Raw genomic sequence first — 24,136 nt, forward strand, 5'->3', positions numbered from 1 at the left:
TAATTCAATCATATCGAGCGTACTTCTCCAGAGCTGCCTGGAGGTATATTTAACGCGCGCTCGTTGCCGCTCGAGGAGAAGCTAGTTTCACGCTACGTGAAACTATTCGCTCAGGGCCACCGGCGATCGCGTCGAGATGTTCTAATTCGCGATCGCGGCATCGCGATCTACGCCCCTCGGCGAATATAATAATGCGAGAAAGAGAGAGAGAGAGAGAGAGAGAGAGAGAGAGAGAGAAGGCCTCGTGCGTATACACATGTAAAATACTGTTTAAATATTACACGCCGCGGTAAATCGCATCGATTAGCGACTGGAGAACGTGGACGGTGAAACTATAAATTAGAGCAGTTTTACGGAAAAACCGGAGATACGCGTTACCCATGGACTCTTGGGCGAATTTATGTTTCCCGTGCGCCCACTTTGGTCTCATTGGTCCCAGCGAGTCCGATTTGCATTCAAAGACTATAAACCAACATGCTCGCATCGAAATTACGCTATCTGGTCGGCGACGAATTCCCTTCGAAGTGCACGAATCCCGATTCGGTTGGGATTATCGAAGGCAGCGATAGCAGCCGATCATCACGACGGTGCATGTCCCCCATCGACGACGTTCGATGGGAACAATTGTCATCAATTCGGAGATGGCAGCTAAGTCCAAGTGACATTTACGAGCACGAATGGCGCGGATTATGTCGATCGTTCTCGGCTCTGATCGTTACAGTTTATCTTGATAAATGATATTCCTCGTCGCCAGAACGCTCTCACACGCCATGAGCATCTTCGTTAACTGCGCTGGGATCTATCTTCTTTTAATCCCTCTCATGAGGACGTTAACACGGATTGACTCTCTATTCCAACAGATTACTGATATTGAAACGTACTTTATTAAAATTCTCATTTAACGAAAAAATTCAGGAGAACGTCGAGTAATCCGCTCGATTACCATTGCGGATCGTGAGCGTGTTGCAATCGGCGAGCCCGATCGCCGAGGGGCTGCGGGACGATATCGCGTAAAGGCGCGTAACACGAGGGGTGAAAAACCGTTTCCACGTATCGGATTACCAGGAATCGCGGGCAATGAATTTACTCGCACCTTGCGCCGCGAAATATTAGATGCTGGACCAGTTGGTGGAGGCTGGAGCTCGTAACCGCGCTCGTAAACATTCGTCGTGCACCTTCCGGAACGAGTAAAAGAGAGAGATCCCATCGTACAAGAACGCTTGTACCATATCGCTCGTTAAGACGTTTTCCGCGTTACGAGCGTGTAAAACGCGCTCGTGGGCGTCAGTGCGCTCGGCGATGGACGGACGCGCTTTGGTACTACGCGCGTCGGCTCGCAAGCGTGTAAGCGCGATTAGGATTGATACATTGATCTCTCGCCCCGTTTCTGCGGGCGTAATGGCACCATAAGTCGCCGGAATTCGCGCTCGCTCATAATTCACCGGGCAAATTTGTCCCGCGGACGTTAACTCGAGCCGGTGTCCCGGCGCAGCTCCGTATCTGAGTGAATTGTTAAGTCATTAACTAAGTAATCCGGGTCGCAATCCAGAGTTAATAGCTTAGTAGTATTCGCGCGATAATCTATCTGAATATTTAATGGTTTGATTAAGAATGTGGATATCCGCAAATTGTACTCGCGCGCGTGCGAAAGCGCATTTAGGCGGGAGATGTTTATTGTTCCAGATAAAAGCATGACGTTCCGCGTTCGCCACGGAAAAGGGTGCGGAATGGACCGTTGAGATAGCAGGAACTACATTCGAATCGAAAGCAACGCGGCCACCCACGTAGTAGCAATTATCAGTAGCATTTGGCGAACGATCGTGATGCGACGAACGCGCGATTTCAGCTATCGATGAAATCCGATCGCGAGTGCGCAATATACGATCGCTCGTTTTTCCGGATAGATTGTGCTTCTTTGCGATGGTATCTCCTACCCGTAACACTCTTGTTCCATGCGTGCCGGCTCAATGCGCGAAATGCAACCGTCTTGATGATATTCCATAGGAAAGCGGCCTGAAATTACGAGCGTGCGGCAGTTACACGCGCGATGAGACAGAGATCTGCAGAACGCGCTGATGAAGCCTATCGCGGTGCAATCGATACCGCAATCATCGAGTCGGACGATTACTTTTGAGATACATTTCCACTGCCCTCGATCGCGCGAAAGATCATTCAATCGGCATTCACGTCGTGATCACGACGCGACTCGATCGCAAAGAGCGCAGATCGAATCAATTAATCTCTCGTGCCGTAAATGTCTCCGTGAAACTTGTAACTGCATCCCCCACAGATCATGGAGCGATCCAAGCACAGGATCGCGCGGGGGTTCGATCGTTTCCGGCTTTCTCGATTGTCAGTTGAGATCGAGCGTGACCGCCTCGTTCTCCGGCCTAATTGTTAGCGCGGTGAAACACGCGTAAACCGTGAATGCCTGAAACAAAAGGTCGGGGTTTAACGGCCGGCGCGAGGCGTAAATGTGAGCCAACGGGTTCGAAAGCGCGACATGCAATCTGCCGTTGAAATCGCGCCGCGTATTAAGTTACTCGGGAACCGATGGTAGGAGAAAAAGGATCGCGATACCGCAAACACCCATGGTGCGTGTACACACGGGGCCTACACCGTACCGTAACACCCTGGAAAACGTGTCACGATACACCCCATGCTACATACATGTATGGTGGACCGATATCCCGGACACGCGCGCGGATCCGCTTTCGTAAGCGTCGCGCGTTCGCACTTTTGCGCGATAAATCGTTATCCGTCGCGGTACGAAGCGGCAAACGCACTCGCACGAAGGGATCCCAGTTTCGGGTTGATGTATTATGCATTGATATCCATTTTAATTGATGCGTCAGAATGACGAGTGGTCCGAGGCGGAAACTCGATTCGAGAGCGTGCGATCAGAGAGGGATCAGATGTCAACTGGGAAATTTAATTACGTAAAACACTGAATAATCCCGCGTCTCTCGGATGGTGATAAATATTCAGGAGGGTCTAATGATATTCTCCAACGAAATCATTTTTCGATTGATTTTAACGAGTGTAGCTGGGAGAATTTTATTCTCATAATTCTTCATAAATTTGGAGAACGCACTTTTAAATAGCAAGTTGTACTTTATTTTTCAACAGTGATCGCACATGAGAGCGTGACGTACTGCTTGAATTCGGTTATGGTTATCCACTTATACCGCCTTAATTAGCAATTACTTATGGTAACATGTTAGCATTAAATGCAGTAATTTCGCCGCGAAAAACATTCGCTTTTCATGCAATAAATAAACTCGTTACATTCCTCGCACGGCTTTAACTACCCGTGTACCTCATAACAAAACTGCCTCGCTATCGCTTTACAATCTGCATGGAGATATCAAAGTGCGTATTCGCAAAGCAAGGAACGCGTGCAAGGACCAAAAAGTATGAGATGCAGCCGCAAAATGCCGTTTCTCCGCTACGCGAGGGAGCAGATCGGTTCACGATAGACATCCACGAGCGCGTAGAGCGGCTCGTTGGGCTCATTAAGGTTGAGAGAGATCAACGCGCGACGTTCCGGTTTCCTTCGCGATCGAGGCAGATCTCTAGAGAAAGAAAGCGAGAGAAAGAGAAAGAGAGAGAAAGTTAGAGACGCGCGGTATCCGCGATTAATCGCGCGCGTCAATTTGCCTCCAACGACAGACGGACGAGTTCTTTCTCGAACGAACGTGATTTTCCACGAAGCGCAGGCCGCGATTTTGAGATCGGCCGAGCACGATCGCGAATCTACTGGATGTTCCCCGATCGTCGGAGGAAAGCTTGATCGATCATTTCGAGACACTCCAAATGGATTTCACTCTGACGAAAGATTCGACGAATCGATGAGATCATTGACGATCAATCAAGTTTCGTGGATGATTGTTCAAAGATGAAAACTTGCTGAGAGAGAAACGGTAAGGCTGCGCCACGCTCGCGCGCTTGGTGCATCTGCTTTCTGGATGCTGCGGGTTTGCGCTAATCCACGGGGACGTATATAGCGTAATTTAGATAACGACGATACAGCGCGAGACACGTACATGACAAGTCCGAGCGGCGTGACGCCGCTATGATAATGTTAATACGATCCCTTATCGCCAAGAAACTCTGATACGTCAGGGTGACAAGTGGCTAATGCACATCAGCGGATTGCACTTGTCCCTGCACTTGGCAGCAGCGATGCTTTCCGGAGAATGGATTCCCATTATCTGCTGCACTATCACGGAATTATGACGAATCCCGAGATCCGGCGGAAAACCCTGGAATTGATTGAACGATACGACGAGACCTTGGACTCGGTGGAATCACTCCATTTTATCTCTTTTAGATAGACCATTACATATCGCGCAATGTAAAACATGAAGAAGATTTAACAAATAAATACGAGTCAACGTCAAACGTAACCGGAGCGGTCCCTTCTCTTTATTGACTTTTACACTTGCAAAAAAGAAAGAAAACAATTTTATCGCTGCATCTTACTTTACTTAAATACAGATTATTAATTTTAAATCAGTCGACTCATAATCATACACATAATCACCTGCTGGTTAAAAATAGTGAGGCTGGTTCGACGCGATTTGTGTCGCTGCTCGGCCAGGTATCCTCCGACAATCCTCGCTGGCAGGATCGCACCCGAGGCCAAGCAGTTGTGGTGGGTTTAGAGTGTTCGAAGAGCGCTTCGTGGTACCGTCGAACTCGAATTACGAGCGTATAATTCCTCGCCATCGCCTCTTCCGCTCATCGTGCATCTCTCGGCCGTGCGAGTTATTATACCCGCGCGCGGTAAGAGACGCGAGAGATGAGAGGATGCGGAGAAATAAAAGTGCACTCCGAAAGCGAGAGGGTTAGAGAAATTGCCGCTGCAGTTTATGTGTAATACTCCGTACGGGATGCTGCACAAACAGAATCCGTACGGCACGGTAACGTCAAAGATCTTACGTATGTTGCGTCTTTGCCTTATACATCCAGCACACCATTATGCGAGAGATTGTTATGACAATAACGATGACAAACAAGAAAGCAGCTGCTTATCATCTTTGCAAGATACGAGTTAGCTGATATTAATTTGCGTAATTCGTGATACCGGTAAATTAATTGCGGCGTGCAATTAAGCGTAATTACTTTACTCAGGTCGTTAATCCTCGCCTCGGACTCGACAGATTTTTCCCCGATGGATTTTCCAGATACGCCGTTTTTCGTGCGACAATTGCGCATAAGCGGGTATTATGCCATTAATACACACGGCCAGGGAAAAATTAATTAAAATATAATTACAGGCGGGGAGAGAGGGAGAGTGATCCCATAACGCGTGAGACACGGGAGATTGATCGATCGATCGTGACTTAATCGAGGCATGGCCAGGCCACCTAGATGCGCTCTTGCTGAGATAAGGATCGGCCATCAACGACGATATCATCTTAATCGATCCAGATCTTTGCGCATCTTCTTCCCTCGCATAATTTCCGAAGTCCCGACTTTGCTCTCGCCACGCCTCTCACCGCAGATATCATCCCGGATTATTCATAGATTCCGCGATCGTGAAGTATTATTCGGGATGTATATTCTTAGCTCTGGTAATTTTCTCCCTCGTGGCTCTTTTTACGTATAATCATCATTTCCATGGAAACGAACAACATGTCTGTTCGTTCACTTGCACTTGGGCATGATTTTTCTGGCTCTCGATCTTTTTGATAATAACGTAAATTTATTCCTGAATGCTCTTTGATTCGCTATGCTTTTCACGTAATGGCAGAGTAGTAAAAAATACAGGGACCGACATTAAATTCGAGAGAGAAATGAGAATGAAGGACAAATGAGTTGCGAAGCGAGAGGCGGAACGTGGTCTTTCGAGTCAATTTCGCAAGCACTGCTCTAAAGCGTGCCTATCGTTATCGGATAATGAGCTGTCAGCAGAGATAAATTCGCAGAAGGCACAAGTGCTCACTCCGTTGCAGGACACGCCTTAAGCACGCACGTCTCTATTCGTAATGCACGTATGTACGTGCCCGTGGCCGAAACGCGAAAATGCCGCAATACAAGGCAATCAATTTTGACAAATCGGTCCTGCGAGCGAGGAAGCCGTTACTCTCGCGCAATCATCGTACATTATTCGCTTATTTCACTTGAGATTTATATCGCTAGACGTTTTATGGTTGCTCATGGACACTATCCGTATCGCTATCCCAAGATCTTGTCTTATTAAACAATAAAGAACACATAAAATCTCATGGATTTTCGTCGAGTCTGACCACTCTTTAAAGAGTTGCTTTAAAGCTGAGATTCGATTGATTTCACTGAGTGGTCGCTCGGCGATTAATTAACATACAAATGGATTATATAGATAATTCGTGCTCGATCTTGCGAGGTATTACATAATGTGCAACCGGCTAATTTCCATCGAGCTGTAATACAACGTTCCGACGATAGATGATGTTTTACAAAATTGATTGAGGGAACCAATCATCCCGGTGTACAATCTTGCATCCTGTCACGTGTCTTCCGTCGACTGATAAGGCGAACTCCTTGGACACCCTGTGGAAATTGTGCTCCTAAAAGAAGAGGTCTGAAACGACGATGATGACGATGTCGGTAATGATGATGGGGAACACTTCCCCGCGGCTTGCAGCTTTCCTGGAAGTTCCAGAAGGATTTTCATACTCCGTAATGCGAGGTCGTCGTTAATGGCAGACTGAGAAAATGGGGTACCATTAGAGCGCTTAATTCCGAGTCGGTAGCACTTTCTGTCAAGTTTCAATTCAGATCCTTGGAAAGGATCACTCAGCAGTCGGAAAGGATCACTCGACTAACAATAATGCTCATCTTTTTCGGGTCTTTCTTCGATAGATCCTCAAGTAACACGAATGTCTTTTAATTAATATTGAAATTAAGCTGAATAATCGATAGATTAATCAATTGATTCTCAAGAATTTAATGTCGATTTATCACTTTCTTCCCGGCCTTGATTTGTCTTGATTTGCTTCGTTTAGCAAATTATAGCATTAAAACTTTTCATCCTGGAGAAAAACCTTTAGAAAAGAGCAGCTCACGCTAATCGTCGACAAGAAATTCATCTGTCGCTGACATGTTCCTACTATAAATAATTTGGCACGGTAAAAGTCACGATGCAACGACACTCGATCCAATCGATAACGGTGATGAGGATAATCACGTACGAGCCGAAGGAAGCGACACAGCAATCCTGCCAATTATGACACGCCCTTATTAACCGTGCTCCCTTCCTGGAAAAGATCGTGATACTTTGCTCATTCCGTAATTGCCTTCCGTAATGATGATTCCTTCATATGACAGTTTGCATAAATGTTCCGAAAATGACCCATCATTTTCAGCAAGCACTGTTGCACTTAAGATGTTTGCTTTATCTTTCTACGCGTACTGCGTGACAAATAAATCACCAAGCAGATTAATGAAATCTGTCAAACAGTAAAAGTTCTTTTCGTATCTCTCGCACATACGTTTAATAAAGTACACATTAAAAATGTCAGCACCGACCATTCAATACGATTTCGCCATTGCCGAGCCAAATCGACCTCGGAATTTATTAACACGTCACGATATGTTCTCAACACTTTGCAGACACTTTGATGACGATGACGCAAGCAAAGCGTGATCGCACAAAGCGGCGTGATAAATTAGGCGAAGCCACGTGCTCGAGGAGATTGCCGGAGCGATCCCGATGACGTTACAATTACGAAACATTCCGGATTAGGACTAACGACATTTTCCCGAGAGGAGATTTGACGCCCCCGCTTGCAGAACGGTCCCCGGGGGCCCAAGAGAATAAAAAAGAGCAGAAAGAAAAAAGTCATATTACTTAACGCTCGCTCGTAAATACGCTCGAATGTGACTGCTAATTTCGCATGGCACGCTAAGGCACGAGATACCGACAGGAGGTGATCGCTAATTTAGTCGTAAACGCACGTTCGCAATTAGCGCGTGTTTTGCCGGATGCAGTAAATCGCACGGCTGGTGACGATCCGTTGATATCCCTCGTTTGCTCTCTGAATATTAAAGAGTCGATCGAAAGGTATTCAGGCTGCTATTACTCTTCGTGTCCAGCTCCAGCATTCCTTTTATTTTTCTCACGCAACTTCCGGCCGAATAACTGAAAGTGTCGACTTATCAATATTTTAAGCGAGAGTAATTAATTCATTCATCTCTGACTGTTATCTCTCAACAATTTCGCTGCTCGTCGTCATCGTCGTCGATGGAATGTCGCCAACGACAGATTTACGTTTCTAGCATCGGTGGTGGTAGAATATTTCCACAAAGGGGCACCCAACAGCCGAATGGAGAACGACCACAAATGTCGTGGCGAATCGTGATGGTTACAGCGTAAGGTTCGACCGCAGACGTTAACGGTACGGTTCTTCGCGGCTCTCTTCTAAGCACGTAGGCGTACCGGAAGTCTTCCTCCGCAAGAACCCTTCCTCGGGTTCCTCTCGGCCTCGGCGATACGAGGATATCTCCTTGCGGATACTCGGTCTTGTTCGCTCGTCGTAACTTTGCTGGAATAATCTGGCAACGTAGAAAAGGGGTGATCCGGTACTAATAATGTATTAAACCGTGATACATGAAAAGAATTATTTTACTAGAACAGAATCCTGGAAACCTCTCACGAAAAGGAATATCAGTACAGTTGAAGTTAACGAGACATCAGTAATGAACGACAGACGTGGTATTTTTTCCAAGTGACTGCTGCTCTCTGGAATCGAAACGTACGTACGCGAAAACACGGCTACTTACGCGGTGCACGAAAATTGCTACCTTCCGATTCGAGGTGGTCGACCAATTTACCGGAGCCGCAATTTGCCGGAGCCGCGCACGATGTCCACAGCCACAGTTTTATCAAGCCGCTCGATAAAACCGTCATCCTCGCCATCCACTGATTTTGCTCGTACGTACGAGCAAAAACCGTGCTTTATACGTTCGTTAAATCCAATCGTGCGTTCTTGCGTCTCGCGGACGGCCGCTCATGGCCTCTCAATGGACGGCGGGGACCTAATGAACGTAGAGGGAGGAACGTAGGTGGAGAAACTGATTTTTCTTTTTCTTTTTTTCGGTTCCAAGACCGGAACCCACACGATAGACTGGCCGATCGAAAGTAGCGCAACAAAGTTTTTCAGGGTGAAACGAACGGTTTCGCGCGGCTTTAACGACACGTTCACGATACCATGTTACCGCGTGGGCGCACGCATGGGCGTGCGAGAGGAAGTCTTCCTCAATAAGGATCCTCAACTTGTTCCTTTGATGCATGTAGAAACCTGCGCACAATCGAAAGACGAGGAAGAAAGAGAGAGGGAGAAAGGAGGTTCCTTGGAAAACATCGTGTGATATTACTCAGCGTGGAAATTGCTGGATAACGCATTTCAGAAAGTGATCAAGATGAAAATATGGATGTGCAGAATCACTGTGAACAGCGGAAGAATAATTTTCTGGGAATACACACTTGCGATCGTGTATCCCCGCGCGAATAGTCCCGGACGCTTTTACTACATTGCAGTTCATTATCATACTAAGAGGGTTTTAGCTCTATGTGCGCTGGCGGGATCGATGGATCAACTTTGCCGTGCGACATCTTGCATTTTGCACGCGTACATCACGCAGCGCACGATAACTTAAAGGCAACGTGCGATCCTCCTCGGTCGAAATCACCGGGATCCATAGATCACCTTAATGCTGTCGCTACGACGGCTCGTAAATCATGACGATCCACCCACGCGGCGATCAGATCGATAAGAAATCACCTCGAGAGAGTGGTAGACGATCTGAAACACGACTTCCTAGTCATGTACTCGAAGATGATGCTGGCCGTCAAGATTTCTGACGAGATTGTCGCGTCTACGAAATTTTCTTTTCGCAATGAAACTCTAATCAACCAGAAAAACGATAAAGAAACATTTTTATTCGTCTTCTTGTGAGTTTTAGCCGCGCCGAAACGTTTTCCTAGTTCCCACCGACGTTTACCAAGAGTCACATCCTCACACCTATTTTATTAACTGTTATCACTATATATTACTGCCAATTCTCGGCAAATGATATACCAACCGTTCCATCGCGTAACGTTAAACGCAAACATTTACGCAACCACATTATGTAAACCGCGACTGTTCTCTTAAAAGCTATTCGTTATCTTTTACAGCGCGCGCGCACGTGCTGAAGAGATTCAAGAAGCGAGTCTGGACCATCGGGACCATCGATCTGGTCCATCCGACCGGACTAATTCTTTTATTTTCCTCTCGAGGCGCTTACGTCACAACCGTTTAGGCTCTCTCATGCGCGGCGAAAGGCCGCTGTTAAAAACAAATTCTCGGCACCCTCGTGATCTCTCCCGGCCGTCCACGGACCGAAATAGAAGAATTCTCTGTTTGATCCTCGAGCACGCGCAAACATCTGCCGGTGTAATTCGAGGTGAAGAGTGCCGATGAAATATTCGCAGACAAGAGACTCGTGTCGTGAATTAATTCATCGACGCGATAAAAAGCTTACATCACTCAGGGCTCCCAGCGATTCGTGAATGCTTGTCGCACAGCGAGTCAGTTAATTAAACGGCCGAGGCGCAGAACCGTGTAACTTGTATCTTGGAGAACGCGGAAAGCTTGGAACGAAATTTAAAGTTTTGATCAAGAACGCTATTAATTCGACAATAATTATCAAAGGGTAGTATCACTGGTTTCTAATTATCTTAAATTCTCAGCTGGAAATTATTTGTTATTGTATTTATTACAATTCTATACATGTGATATTATATTAGATTATTAACTAAGTAATCCGGGTCGCGTCTAGATGACGATAATCAAACTAATGCGTCATTAAATATCAAATACTAATCAAATTTAATGTACAATACGGGCTATAACCACTGTGCATAATTCCGCCGGTTGAGCATCTTGCGACCACATTTCTGTGGCAAAGTCTCACCTTGTCCACCTCAATGAAGATATATGCGAAGATAATTGGCTTTTTATCTCGCAACATACGTACGATGAAATCTCATTTATTAATGTTCTAATCATGCCAATTATACGGATCCTCGATTCTCCTTATGAAGAACGTAACGCCGTTACTTGTCGCTTTGATGCCAGCTATTTTTTCTCAATTTTGCATTATTACCTGCATCGGCACTGACGCAAGAAATTCAAGGCGCCTTGATGACAAACGGAAAGGAGGACGAGTCATTCGCTGCGGTCGCGACGAATCTTATCCGGCGAGTACGAGGATAATCGCGACGGATTGCTTCGTTATAAATAATTAGTACTTTTAGTGGCGACCGCGATGCCAGTAGCGCAGATTGGCGGGAAGGAGAGACAAAGAGCGAGAGAGAGGAGAAAGAAAGAAAAAGAGAAAAAAACGACGAGAGAAGACCCGCCACATCTTGTTGAGATCGATTAGTGGGTGGCTGCTGGGGCCGACACGAGAAAAAAGGACGAAGAAAGGAGAGTGAGCGCTGAAATTGCCATGAAATTATCTGCCAGTTAACCGCGGGCTTGTTTTACGGGCCGATATCCTCTCGATGAGAGGCCGATACACGCGCGCCGCGTCCGCTCGGGCGCTTCTCCGGTTTCAGCACGTAACGCACGCGAGAGGCCCGTGTTGTGTCGTGTCGACGTTTCCTTTACGTAACTAGAAAATTGTCGGCCCGTACGGGAGGAATGCAAGTTATTTTTCGGGATTAATTGCCGCGAGTCGATAACTCCAACACTAACGGCGCGAACGGGTGTAATGGCGATGTAGCTTATTGTTAATTGCATCTTAATGTTCTTGAAAAATGGGATAGATACACGCTTATGATAGTCGCGCGCGCGGACGAGATACTTTTTACATTTCGGAAGGAGTAAAAAAATGTTTTAAAGATCAAAGGTCAGATTAGGCCGGTTGCGATTTGAACCTTTTCCTCGAGATCAGCCAAAGACAAATAAGCTAATTGGAGAAACGTCGGATCTAGAAAGAACTTTGAGTTCTGTGCGGTGAAACGAACTCGTGTGATGCGGATCGCACGGCTGGCTCGCTTTGGATAAATAAATGGCCCCTTCTCGAAGCGGTACAGGGCACTTTATCGGCATTAAAGGCGGCGCCGAAGGAGTTCAAGTGGATGGATTTGGGTCGAGAAGGTATCTTCTTCACGGTGCGTCGAGGAGTAAACGTCTCGGAGCAGCACAAAGGACACGCTTGTGACGTCTCGAGATTAATCGGCGATCCCGCCGATCACTCGCGAAATCTACAATTAATTATAATCGAGGAATCAACTCCCTGCGGATAATTATTACGTGCGTGAGTCACGGTGGTTTACGATGAGGTTTCACTTCGTTTGACCATCAGGCTCTCGTTCTGATCGGCGATGAGAAATGAGACTTTGAGCGAAGCAATAGCGGATAATCGACTGACGCAATCCACGCATGCACCATTAATTATACGTACAAACGTGCGCCTCTCCGCGCGCTGAATCGCGCTCTTGTGCGATACAATCGATCAAATTGTAAGCGCGATAAGCACACAACGGTGCCCGATGTGACATAGAGAGCCGTGCCAATCATCGGCAACGTGCGACGCTTCATAAATCAGCCGGTTGCTGCACTATCACGCCGATTATCCCGTCGTGTCCGTGTCGTGTCGGCATCATATTCGAGAAGAAGCGCCAATTATTATTTTTACGTGCGCACATTTATTACGAGCGCTTAGAGCTGATATTCCAGCCTTCATAAACTCGTAATTATGACGTTTACGTGGATGCGCGTTTCGTGTGAACGATTGTAATTGCTGTCGAGCGTCTTTATAAATCCGCCATCGCCATTTGTATACTGTGCTTGTCACGAATGATTCGATTGACGCGCATAATTATGCATTAGAAGTTCTGAGTTGATGATATCATTATTTTTTATATTGCCTAGAGTTCTCTGCTATTGAAAATACCGTAAATTCAGAAATGAAAAAGTTCTAGCTATTAGAAATTTTTTCTTTTCCGATAATTGTTTGATTATCATATCAGATGTGTCTTTGAACTCGCGAATCTTCAAATCCGTATTCTTTGCAAACATTCCCGCGAGGACGATCAATGCTTGGATCAATTAATCTTCCAGCTCGTAGAGTCTTGATCTCACAGACCGCTAGACTCTCCGATAAGGAGGATGTTCATTATCAAATCCACCAATTTCAGATTCCATCGTCAGGCCTAGCGGATTCCTCCTTTTCCCTTCTCCCTCTCTTGTAGATACTTTAATCCCATAGATGTTTCATTCCATGGAGATGAACGTCTTGATTCCCACGAATCTCCAGGTTCCATTGAACCGTGCGGCGTACGTGAGCCACTGTAGGATCGCCAGCCTCCGCGAAAGATCGCGAGATCTCGCCTTCGGAGAGATCGTCATATACGGCAGCCGGTTTTATTCGCGCCTTAACCGGCGATATGATGGGTGTGCATTTTCGAGCACTACTGAGCGCGCACTCGCGCGAGTCGCTGATGCTGCGATCGGCGCATCTTTACGAGTCGAGATAACGACGGTCCGGGAAAAAGGGATCTCTCCTTTTTCCCCTTGATCGAATCCCGTCCCGGCCATTCCTCTCGCACTCGCTCGTTGTGCTCTTGCGAGGAACAGCTGTATCTGTCAGCGAGAGAATCCTCTTGAAGCGGGACAACGAGAGAGAGAGAGAGAGAGAGAGAGAGACTCGTGACGAGTACGATCTTCTCCTGTGGGATTTGATTTTTTCGCACCTTTCGCGATGCCTTCAACAATGGACGGACGACGCGTTCGTAAATCGCGAGGCACATAAAAGCCGACGTCGGCGACGGCGGGTCCCTTTCGCGCGCGATGACGATTCATTCGCATCATGCGTCGCGCGTTGCCGGCCGCATTTTGCAACACAATCAATTCGATTGTTGCACGTCTGATCGTTCGGAGAATCGTTAAACGATGACGATGGGGCCGTGCCCAGTACCACGCGAGTACAACGTTTCAAAATGCGAATTTCTCTTTTCCGCAATCGCCAGCAAGAGCGAATTCTGTAATTTATCAGAAACATTTGTCAGACTCTCCGTCCGTGACTCTGCGTGTATTGTGCAATACTTGGATAGCGTAATGGTCCCGAGCACGGATTCATTATACCGTGAAACAAGGGGTGCATTGACGTATCGGGAAAATTTCTCTCGATTCATCACGACGGACAACCGAGGAGTTAAAGGGCCGTCACGGATGAACTCATGAATAAAATTTGCATGTTCTCCAGAAGAAGAAATAGATTCAGCGTGTGAGCCCGTCGCGTCGTATCGGGATTAATAAACCCGGCTGAACTCTGGAGAACACTCGGCGTTCTCCAAAGCCGTGTGGCTTTACCACTAACATTTACCCATGGGAAAAAAGATCTTTCTACATGGGAATCGTACGTGCTCATTATCGTCATGCCGACGAGGCTCGCACAATGCGAGCCGTTATTGATGATTAATATCATCGACGACGCGACGAAAGCGTAATCCAATCGAGTCGAATCGCACGAATCTCTACCCGGCGCGGCACCTCGCAGTCGCAAAGCATTATGTTATAAAAGCATTATAAAAGCGCGCAGTGAGACGTCTTCAGCACTGACGGTGGGTCGTAATTGTCGTATAGTAACCGCGCGATTGCATCTCCGCGACGATCACCGCCGTAAACGGTGGGCTTTTTTCCCCGCCACGATCACCGCGATATTTCCACGACGCGTTTCTAACGACCCTAATTAAGCCCTTGCGCAATGAACGCCGTCGCGGAGGGCTTTTTATCGGCTTATTAAATCGCCGATGTACGCGCTGGGGAATGATATTAAGATCGCGCGCCATATGATTTATTCCCGGCGATATTGCCCGACAAGAGAGGAGAGACCCCTTGCACACGCGGAGAAGGGGGTTTCAAGGGGGTATATGGATATAGGTGTCAGATTTATTGCGGACTTTGATTGCTCGAAACGCGAGGCCGTCTCGCCCAGCCTACTTGCACCACGCTCGTATTTTATGGTCGGACACCTTGCGACAGCCTGGCGCAATGTTGCTTTGATGGTCCCGCTGATACAGTCGTCGCGAATTCACGTCCTTACCTCCTCGATTTTCGTCCACTCTGCTTATCGAGACCGAGGTTTTCGCAAGCGCGTCTCGCGTTAATGTGCAAAGAGCATCTGCGCGTGATTACGAGACGATTAGAGTGCGATTCGTCCTCTGATTCCGGTATATTCGAGCGTCTGTTTACTATCGGCGTTTTACCATCCGTTTATAAAGGCGCTTGAATCCCGATGCCACGGTAAAAGCGCCTCCTTACAACGCCACCGAGCACGTCAAGGCACTTTCAGCGGCAGCAGTAAAATCGCCGTGAGCAACGTGCCGCACTATGTACAAACGGCTACTTAAATTCTAAAGCGGATTTATACCAGCGATCACCGTAAAGATTGCCTCCGATTTGCATGAGAAGTGACGTTTAAACAGGGCGCTCTTCTCTCTCGCGCATCGTTTCTGGCCGCACGAAATCGCGGTATACGATATATAAACGTGACTCCTGATGGGTGCACATGCTTTTAGGCAAGCAACATTGTTGCGCAATATTTTTCTCGTTGCTGCCGCGAGATCCTCCGGATCGTGATCCATTATGCGTTTAACGCGTTGTCGCTCTCATCGCGAGGAAAAGCGGCGAGATTCGACGAACGCGAGACAGACGGAGACTAAACGCGAAGTAGTCAGACACTAAAACGACATTTACTATGGATCACCGCGTAAGCTTCCCCCGATTTGCATGACAGGTATCCCAATAAAAGCACCGCGAGCACTCGCGCACCGAAAGCTGACAAGCTGACAAGCGGGACTTGTACGCTATGACATTATCACACTTGTTCGCGGCAAAATTATAGCGTCAAACGCCGCCGAGCGTAAAATAACGGCCGCTGAGGTGTTTCATTCCACATCGACCATATTTGCGTCCGTTACGAATGTTAGCAGCGACGTGATCCAGATTAATGATCCGGATAATACTAATTAACGAAAAAAGCGCGATCGCGACAATTGTTTTGAAAATTCACGTACGAAACAGGGTATCAAAATACGCTTCCGAAATTTCAATCACGATATTATTTGTAGTTTACGCAAAATGTGTTTTTCGGCACAAGGCAGTGTCCCTTGAAAACGAAAAATCCCATACTCTCGTGCTCGTAGCGCGACGATCATGATCTTTAACGATCATCGTTTCTGCCGCGACCGCACGCGGTAATAGCGTGCAATTTATCGGCCAATAAATCGGCAACTGGTCAAGTATCACTTACTGCGTAATGCTATGTTCAAAACGACCTGACGAGGCACGCTCGTAGCTCAAAGAAAGAGAGCTCAAACGTTTCGTTTATGTACGACGAGATTGCAGGCCCCATGGCGGTGCATCGCTCATTACCGCGGCGATAGCGATTGCTATTGCCGCTGTAATTCCAGCGCGATCGTGCTCAAGTCTTACGCACCATCGTCAGCCACCGCATCTTGCGAGAGAAACGTTGAATCAGTTAGCAGTTGCAGAAGAGTTGTCCTAAAAAATTTAGACATTATTATTGACAGAAATTCCAGGATTTTATGTATCAAACTTTCGATTTTCTGTTAGTTCCGGTTTCCGGGTTGAAGCCGTGTTTTCTGTCGCCTCGGTTCCTGAAAGCAAAATGCCAACCGTTGGTGCAACCTTCTACCCAGAAGTCAGAACTGATGCATAGTGGCTAGTAAGAAATAAGCCTTAACAATTTTCGTTTATTTGATTTTTATTGCTGATGAGGAATCAAGAGCCACTTGCAGTTTCATCAGCCAATGTCTCCAGCTGTCTCTCCTCTTCATCTCCCTTTCTCTGATGCATTACGTTAACGACGCGAATACGTCGTTTATATCGCCAGTCTCATATATGCGTACAGTTATCTAATCGTGCGGACGTGTCTCCCTTAATAATCAAATAAATCTACCGCGGCTCTCGCGCAGTGATTACGCTGGTAAATCACGAACGGAGCCGAATCGACGTTAAGGCTCTCGAATGGGTTCGTTACAATTAATAAACCTTATTGCAGTCGCGACTCGACGGCGCTAAAGAACGGCGCGTATTTGTCACGATTAGCGATCGGCCTCCCACCTAATCTCGCCTCTTTTGTGCAATGGGAACGGGATATTTATCCATCTACGAGCGCGATTATGAATGCCGGCCGGGATTAGAGACGCAGAATCATTATTTATGCGCGCGATAGCCGGCTGAATCGCTGATTAATCATACGTCACATCGCTGCCGCTATATTTGCAGCTAACGAGCCTTTAATCCGCGCCAGCGCGAATTCGTTTCCATTACCAGAAGCGAACGTATCGCTTCCGTTCTACGTCGCAAAGATCAAGCCTCCACCCTCTGACCTCTCGATAATATATCGGTAATAATAAAATATCTCGATGCGCGAATATATCCCAGCGCAATCGTGAGAGAACCGGCAAATTGAATAAAGATTAATAACAAGAGGAAAAACAAATGAAAACATTGTGTAACAATGCATCGGTTACTGAACAGTTGCGGAATCATTTCGTGAAATATATGACATACGCTGACATCGAGAAAAAAGGTCTTTCTTATTGTCGATTACACAAATGACAGAGACAAATATCACGAGTATAAAATATGGCAACGGAATACATAATAATAATGCATAAATTATTATAATGTAAGAGATATGTGTGAGCCATTACAAAATTTCCGGAACAACTTCTAAGCAGTCGGACAACTCGGGGCTGATCTGATCTGACTAAAGCGAGTCGTTAGTGCTGGCTACTTTTTTAGCACGCGCGACGTGAAAGCCTGCGATGACACGCGCACGTAGTGATGTAACAACATGCAAAATTAATGCATGACAGACGAAATGCTGATGGTATTTCCGGTGCGGTGGGCACACTTCGCGGGATGCACTTAGCGCGTTATTAGATGACATAAATTTGCGCCGCGCGTGATACACAGGCGGACGATAATTATTCAAATAGCACCACGTTCCAGGTGAGAATCGGGGATGTTAGCGGATAATTCCGCGCATAATAACGTTGCTGCTCGTTAAACTAATACGCGATGGGATGCATTATAATTACGGCACCGCCACACCTCGTCTACGTGTATTCGCCTCCCGGGGGCAGGCTGAAATTTTCATATCGGATCATCGGATGACCGTATTGCATAATGTAGCAGTTTCGAATCTTCGTCATCGCTAAAGATTAATTGATAAGGACGGCAATAACTCGAATTCTGTGGTACGAGAAGAGGCTGAAGAGCACTCCAGCTGCCTGGCTTCCTGATTATTTTCATCGTTAATTAGCTCTGAGAATTGCTGAAATGTCTGGCTAATTATTCAACTGGTGGTCAAGAGAGACTGGTACTTGTACGCTATTAAAACCATTACAGGCACGATAATTCGTCCGCACATGAATACTTTCTTACGACTGTCTGTCCACAGCGATTGCCATACTCTCCGCAATATTACGGAAACGCAATATTGAAGAAATCTATTGAGAGAAATAAGAAAAATAAATATTTTTCATTATATTATATCACGCACACCCACACCATGCGATCCCCGTCTTGTATTATTCATGATAATCACGCGCGCGAACGCGTCCCTCCGCTATCATTCAATCAAAAGCCGCAGCCGCAGCGTGTAAACGCGCGGCGATTGCGTCACCGAGCCGATTCTCGCGCGTAATCCTTTTGCAAGGGCCACTGTTGATAGGAAACCGATAGGCGACCATGAGACGTTCGACGAGCATGTATAATTTATACTTTCCAGTATGCGCGCTTGCTCGCGCGCGAGAACGACAGCCGTCTCGTCTCGTCTGCAGCATTTGAATACAATACCGTGCATGCAACGACGGCATCGCTAATTGCAAAATCCGCATCGATTCCGCATAAACAAGCCGCTCACGCGTGACCACGCCGGACAAAATCGCCGGGCGTGTAAAACGCCGGGCACGCCGCACGGATTTATCGCGTCGTGCCGCGAATCGATCGGCAACGATCAACAATGCTCGTTAATAATGACGCGAATTAGCGCAAAGGGAAGAATAATGCCGTATGAATTATGGATGAAACCACCCGTCGACAACTTGTCGACGCTGGATGCGCCGATCGTTTAATTACGCCTCTCGCCGCTCCGGAAAGTATCCGTTTCTTTCGGACATCTTGGGCTGAGTAAGAGCGGAATGATGCAAATAATTGCTTTTCACAATTAATTTCCACTTTGCTTTAGCATTTGGGTAGATGTAATATTATTACATCTACCCAAAATTATTTCTATCTGATGCGATTAGGTCGGAAACGATTTTTGAAAGATTGGAACTTTTCGTGTCACGGTGTCTGGTGATAGATTTTTATTGTCGGCAATGTGTGCGGTCGTACTTAGAATAACGTATTACTGAGGATTGATTGTTAAGAGGCAATATTCGCATGATTGCAGGATGTGGCTGCAGTAACATAGGTTCCGCGAGCTCCGCCTGCGACATCGTGTCCGGACAATGTCAGTGCAAACCGCAGGTTGTTGGCAGACAATGCAACGAATGCAAGGTAAGGCACTCGACTTTCTACAAGACATTGCTGCAACATATCCGCCACTCTATGAATCACATTAAGATTTGCATCGAAACTTCTGATTGCATTCGTATTCGATGGATATGATACATTTAGCGATTGCATTTTGAACTTAACGTGACTTGTCTAGAGCGGTTATTGGGGACTGGCAGCGGGAACTGGCTGCACGGCCTGCGGCTGCGATCCTATAGGATCCTTCAACGAGTCCTGTAACAGCAACACGGGACAATGCTACTGCAAGCCGGGTGTGGGTGGTTCACTCTGTGACACTTGCCTGTCCGGCTACTACGGGTTTTCAACGAACGGCTGCCAACGTGAGTCTCTTTCCACGAGTTATGCCGCAACATTGCTCCAGAATTGTTAGATAGTGCTCGTACAGCTATAATCTTCTCAGAAACATCGATTTTCCTTTCGCGAAAGTGGATAAAATTTTTATGTCACGATTCTCTTTTATCTCACGATACTTCAACGCGCTAAGTCTCTTGAACAGCCAACAGACAAAAATAAATTGAAAAATTAGAGTCATCTTGAAGTAAATTCGACTCAGAAAATTCCAGCAACGTTACATCCCGAGTTCTGAGATACTGAGTGCTTCTCACTTGCACCCAAGTCCTTTATTACCACCATAAAATCCCGACAAACTTGGAGGCTCTCAAACAAGAGAACCATGTCTGTTTCGCAGTATGCGACTCATGCGTGCGACCCGGTCACGTGTGCGACCCCGACACCGGTCGCTGCGTGTGTCCCCGCCTGACCTACGGCGAGCACTGTGACCGATGTAGACCCGGTGCGTGGGACCTGATACCACAAATAGGCTGCAGACCATGTGCTTGCACCCTGGGCGCCACACGACCCCATTGCGATCATCAGGGTCAGTGCCCCTGCAGAATCGGCTACGACGGCCTCAGGTGCGAGAAGTGTGCCCGGGGTTACTACGGTTATCCGAGGTGTCGACCTTGTGGCTGCAGCTCGGCCGGCACGATCCAGTGCCAGGACGGTGTCTGCGAGTGTGATGAGACGGGACAGTGCCCCTGCAAAGTAAGTAAAATTCATGTAAAGAGTAATAATTGAAATAAAGAAGTAGATGCGAAGCAAGGGAAGCTTCAAACAGTTTTATTCCTAAATCAATGCTGAGCATCGAGAAGATGCAAAGGCATCATCTGCCTACGGCGGTAACGTGCTAACTGAAACGTGAAACGTGATTCTGAAGGAACTGGTCGTCGGACGACAGTGCAATCAATGCAAAGAAGGCACGTTCGGCCTTGCAGCGGACAACGCCAGAGGATGCACCGAGTGTTTCTGCTTCGGAAGGAGCACACTGTGCCAGCAGGCTGGACTCAGTTGGGGTCAGCGGAGGCTAACACGCCCACGGGTCCTCTATATCAACGAAACAGCCAGCGACGTGATAGTAAGATCGTTTAATGTGTTTGAACTGAAATTAAGAAAAATCGACGGGGAAAATCGTTGCGTAATATTTAACGATCCTCATCGTTCGAGCAGATAATGAACTTTGGCTCCACGACTATGCTGCCGGCGGTGAACGGTGGCTTGAACGTGACGAATGGCCTCTCCGTAATCCCTGATTCCGATGGTGATGTTACGCTGCCCTCGAATCTTTATTACAACTATCCTTTATATTGGAGCTTGCCGGATTCCTTTCTAGGCGACAAGGTAATTCTTGATTCAGTTGGCGAGGAGAGTCTGCGTTAAAAGAAGATTATTCGAGACGCATTCAAGATGTGTGTTCGCCAGTTTTAGTATTAATCACTCATGTATCAATCACTTTAAGGTCGTCTCTTACGGAGGATTCCTACGCTTTAAAACCTCGACGGAAGGAGGAATACCTCTGAGATCAAACCTCCGGTATCCAATAGTGCAATTGCAAGGAAATAACAAGATCGTCTTGGAATATTATCTGCATGCACCGGTGAACAATAATCGTTACGAAGTCAGGTATGTACAAAAAAATCAGAACATAATGTAGAACAATCAGAAACCTGAATAATATTCAACGCGATCTTAGATTTCACGAATCGCTGTGGCAATTGCAAACCCGACCAGACTACAAGGTCTCCCGGGAGGTGCTGATGGTGGCGTTGCAAAACCTGCAGTACATCCTCGTGAAGGCCTCGGACAACGCCGAATTCACGACAACCACGTACGTAAATTAAAGAAAGAAAGAAGCTAGGAAAGAGGAAGATCTTTCAATGGCATTTCGCTTAATCCGCGTATCTCGTTCAGGCTGCTGGAGGCGTCTCTCGACGCCGCCATCCTGATGCCCACGCACTTGCCATCGCTGGCGACCGGAGTGGAGATCTGTAAGTGCCCGCCCGAGTACAACGGCACGTCCTGCCAGGATCCCAGCATCGGCTACTACAGGTGGTACAAGAACACCACCGCCACGTCCACCATCGTGATCGACCTCGTCGGGCAGGCCAGGCGCTGCCAATGCAACGGCAGATCCGACGTCTGCGAAAGGGAGACGGGACACTGCTTAGTAAGCATTACTCAAACATTTTCCTACAATTGCGCGCTATTCATGTCGATGATAGCGCGACGGCAAGAGACAAGTGTAGAAGATGGAGAAGACGAGCCAAAGTCGCGATGCCTTCACACCCGCGTGGTCTGCGGATTTTCATGCTTCTTCGAATATTTACGCTTGTACAAATAATTTCTGCACGCTGATCTCTCGAATGATAAATTCTGAATATTTTTTATTATATAATGGGAAACGTGCTTTACAGAACTGCGGAGAAAACACGATAGGCAGATTCTGCAACGTCTGCGCGGACAGTTTCTTCGGTCATCCGGAATTCGGAGGCTGTAAGCCATGTCCGTGCCCGCAGGTGGACAAGAGATTCTCGAGCACTTGCGTGATCCGTGCGGCCAATGAACCCATTTGTCACTGTAAACCAGGTATGCTAAAAATATTTCACAAATATTTATCTTTCACTGCAATTTTGAATATTGAGATTTGCGTTTAAAGGCTTGAGCCTATTCTGACTTTTTGCGAATCTAATTTATCTTACTAATTTCTTCTTTATTTCTTTTTAATTTCTTTCATTTCTCGCATTCGACTTGCCGCAGGTTACATCGGCAGAAAATGCGAGCGATGTGCCTATGGCTATTACGGCTCGCCTGATCTTCCGGGCGGCAAGTGCGTTCCGTGCAATTGCAACTTGGCAGGAAGTTTAAGCGACGCCTGCGATAGTGAGACGGGACAATGTAAATGCCGGTCTGGTTCTACGGGCAGGGATTGCTCCCAATGCACGGCGTACCGGCACGTCTTCATAAACGACGTCTGCACTTGTGAGTTTAAACGAAGTTAAAAAGATTGATCGCATTAATATTATGTATTGTTATAAATTATTTATTTTAATGTTATAAAGTATATTATTAATCGCTGAAACTCGCAGAAACCCACATGTTTTGTCATTGTTTAGCATGCGACAACAATTGTACGGGTATTCTGCTGGATACCATCGCGGTAATGTCCGATGAACTCGCCGCGGGAACGAGTCACATAGCAGGTGGATATATTCCACCCCCATGGCAAGAATTAACATATATCGATTCTAATGTGACCATGTATCTCGAGGAATTGGAACTTCGAAATCGTCTGCGGGAAAGAATGAAGAACGTGCCGTGGAAGGAATATAGCAAGCTTGTGGAAGACGTCGAGGTCATGTTAAGAAATGTAAGTAATTATATATTATATTTCAAGAATCCGCTTTACATTTTTCTTTGTTTTAATTCACAGATGAACAAGCTTGCGAAACACGCCGATACGTTGCAGACCGAGAGCGGCGACTTGAGGAACAACATTTTCACTGCGAAACTCGAGCTCGATAAACTGAAAAAAGATATTGAAGGTATCGCATTTGCTTTAAAGACGATTAACATTCGAATAATCACATTGAGGCATAAGTATCTCTAATATGATCTTTAAATTGCAGATACGACTTCACAACTCCATCAGTACAGCAACGATAACCGAAGGATCGGGATTAAGAAGGCCTTGAAGACGGGAAAGATGATCTTGAATCAGTTGAAGTCTGTCGATATAGCAAAGCGAACCATGAAAGTGGAAAACTTTCTTGAGTGAGTATCGTTTTAGTCAAATGGGAAATTTAATTAAATTGCAAAAGAAAATTAGACAAAAAATATATATAAAATGTCATTAATATTTTTCGATGTAACCAGTGATGTTGCCGAATATGTGGCGTGGCTAAACTCCCTTTACGACGCAAGCGAGCCGTTAGCAGCCATCAGGGACGATGTAGAGGACTACATTGCAAAGTTGAACGATATGCGAACAGTCATAAAAGACACCATGGAGACGCTGTTCAGTTACGATGGCTTGTACAATCGTATCAATGAAACCCACATTGACATCAAGAACCAGTTCACTCGTATTCGGGCGCTGCACGACAAGACAAACCAATCGATCGCTGAAGGGGAGGAATTTATCGATAAGGCTCGCGGCATGCTCCTCGATGCGGAGAACAATATACAGGTATACAGATATTGCTTGC

General features: G+C 46.6%; 1 protein-coding gene across 2 annotated transcripts in view; it reads left to right on the forward strand.

Annotated features, from left to right (window-relative positions):
• Positions 1-24,136, forward strand: part of LOC105276484 (laminin subunit alpha-1) — a 123,284-nt gene that overhangs the window by 92,205 nt on the left and 6,943 nt on the right. For both annotated transcript variants that reach the window (XM_011334127.3, XM_026970713.1), the window contains 14 exons: positions 19,471-19,577; positions 19,732-19,915; positions 20,284-20,639; positions 20,812-21,009; positions 21,102-21,272; positions 21,391-21,554; positions 21,625-21,759; positions 21,843-22,098; positions 22,346-22,517; positions 22,689-22,910; positions 23,045-23,298; positions 23,362-23,473; positions 23,558-23,702; positions 23,805-24,117. In XM_011334127.3, the coding sequence (XP_011332429.1) occupies positions 19,471-19,577; positions 19,732-19,915; positions 20,284-20,639; positions 20,812-21,009; positions 21,102-21,272; positions 21,391-21,554; positions 21,625-21,759; positions 21,843-22,098; positions 22,346-22,517; positions 22,689-22,910; positions 23,045-23,298; positions 23,362-23,473; positions 23,558-23,702; positions 23,805-24,117 (2,789 nt within the window). The remainder of the gene's footprint in view (positions 1-19,470; positions 19,578-19,731; positions 19,916-20,283; positions 20,640-20,811; positions 21,010-21,101; positions 21,273-21,390; positions 21,555-21,624; positions 21,760-21,842; positions 22,099-22,345; positions 22,518-22,688; positions 22,911-23,044; positions 23,299-23,361; positions 23,474-23,557; positions 23,703-23,804; positions 24,118-24,136) is intronic.

The sequence above is a fragment of the Ooceraea biroi genome, chromosome 6 (assembly GCF_003672135.1).
Source record: "Ooceraea biroi isolate clonal line C1 chromosome 6, Obir_v5.4, whole genome shotgun sequence".
In the NCBI taxonomy this organism is placed as follows: domain Eukaryota; kingdom Metazoa; phylum Arthropoda; class Insecta; order Hymenoptera; family Formicidae; genus Ooceraea; species Ooceraea biroi.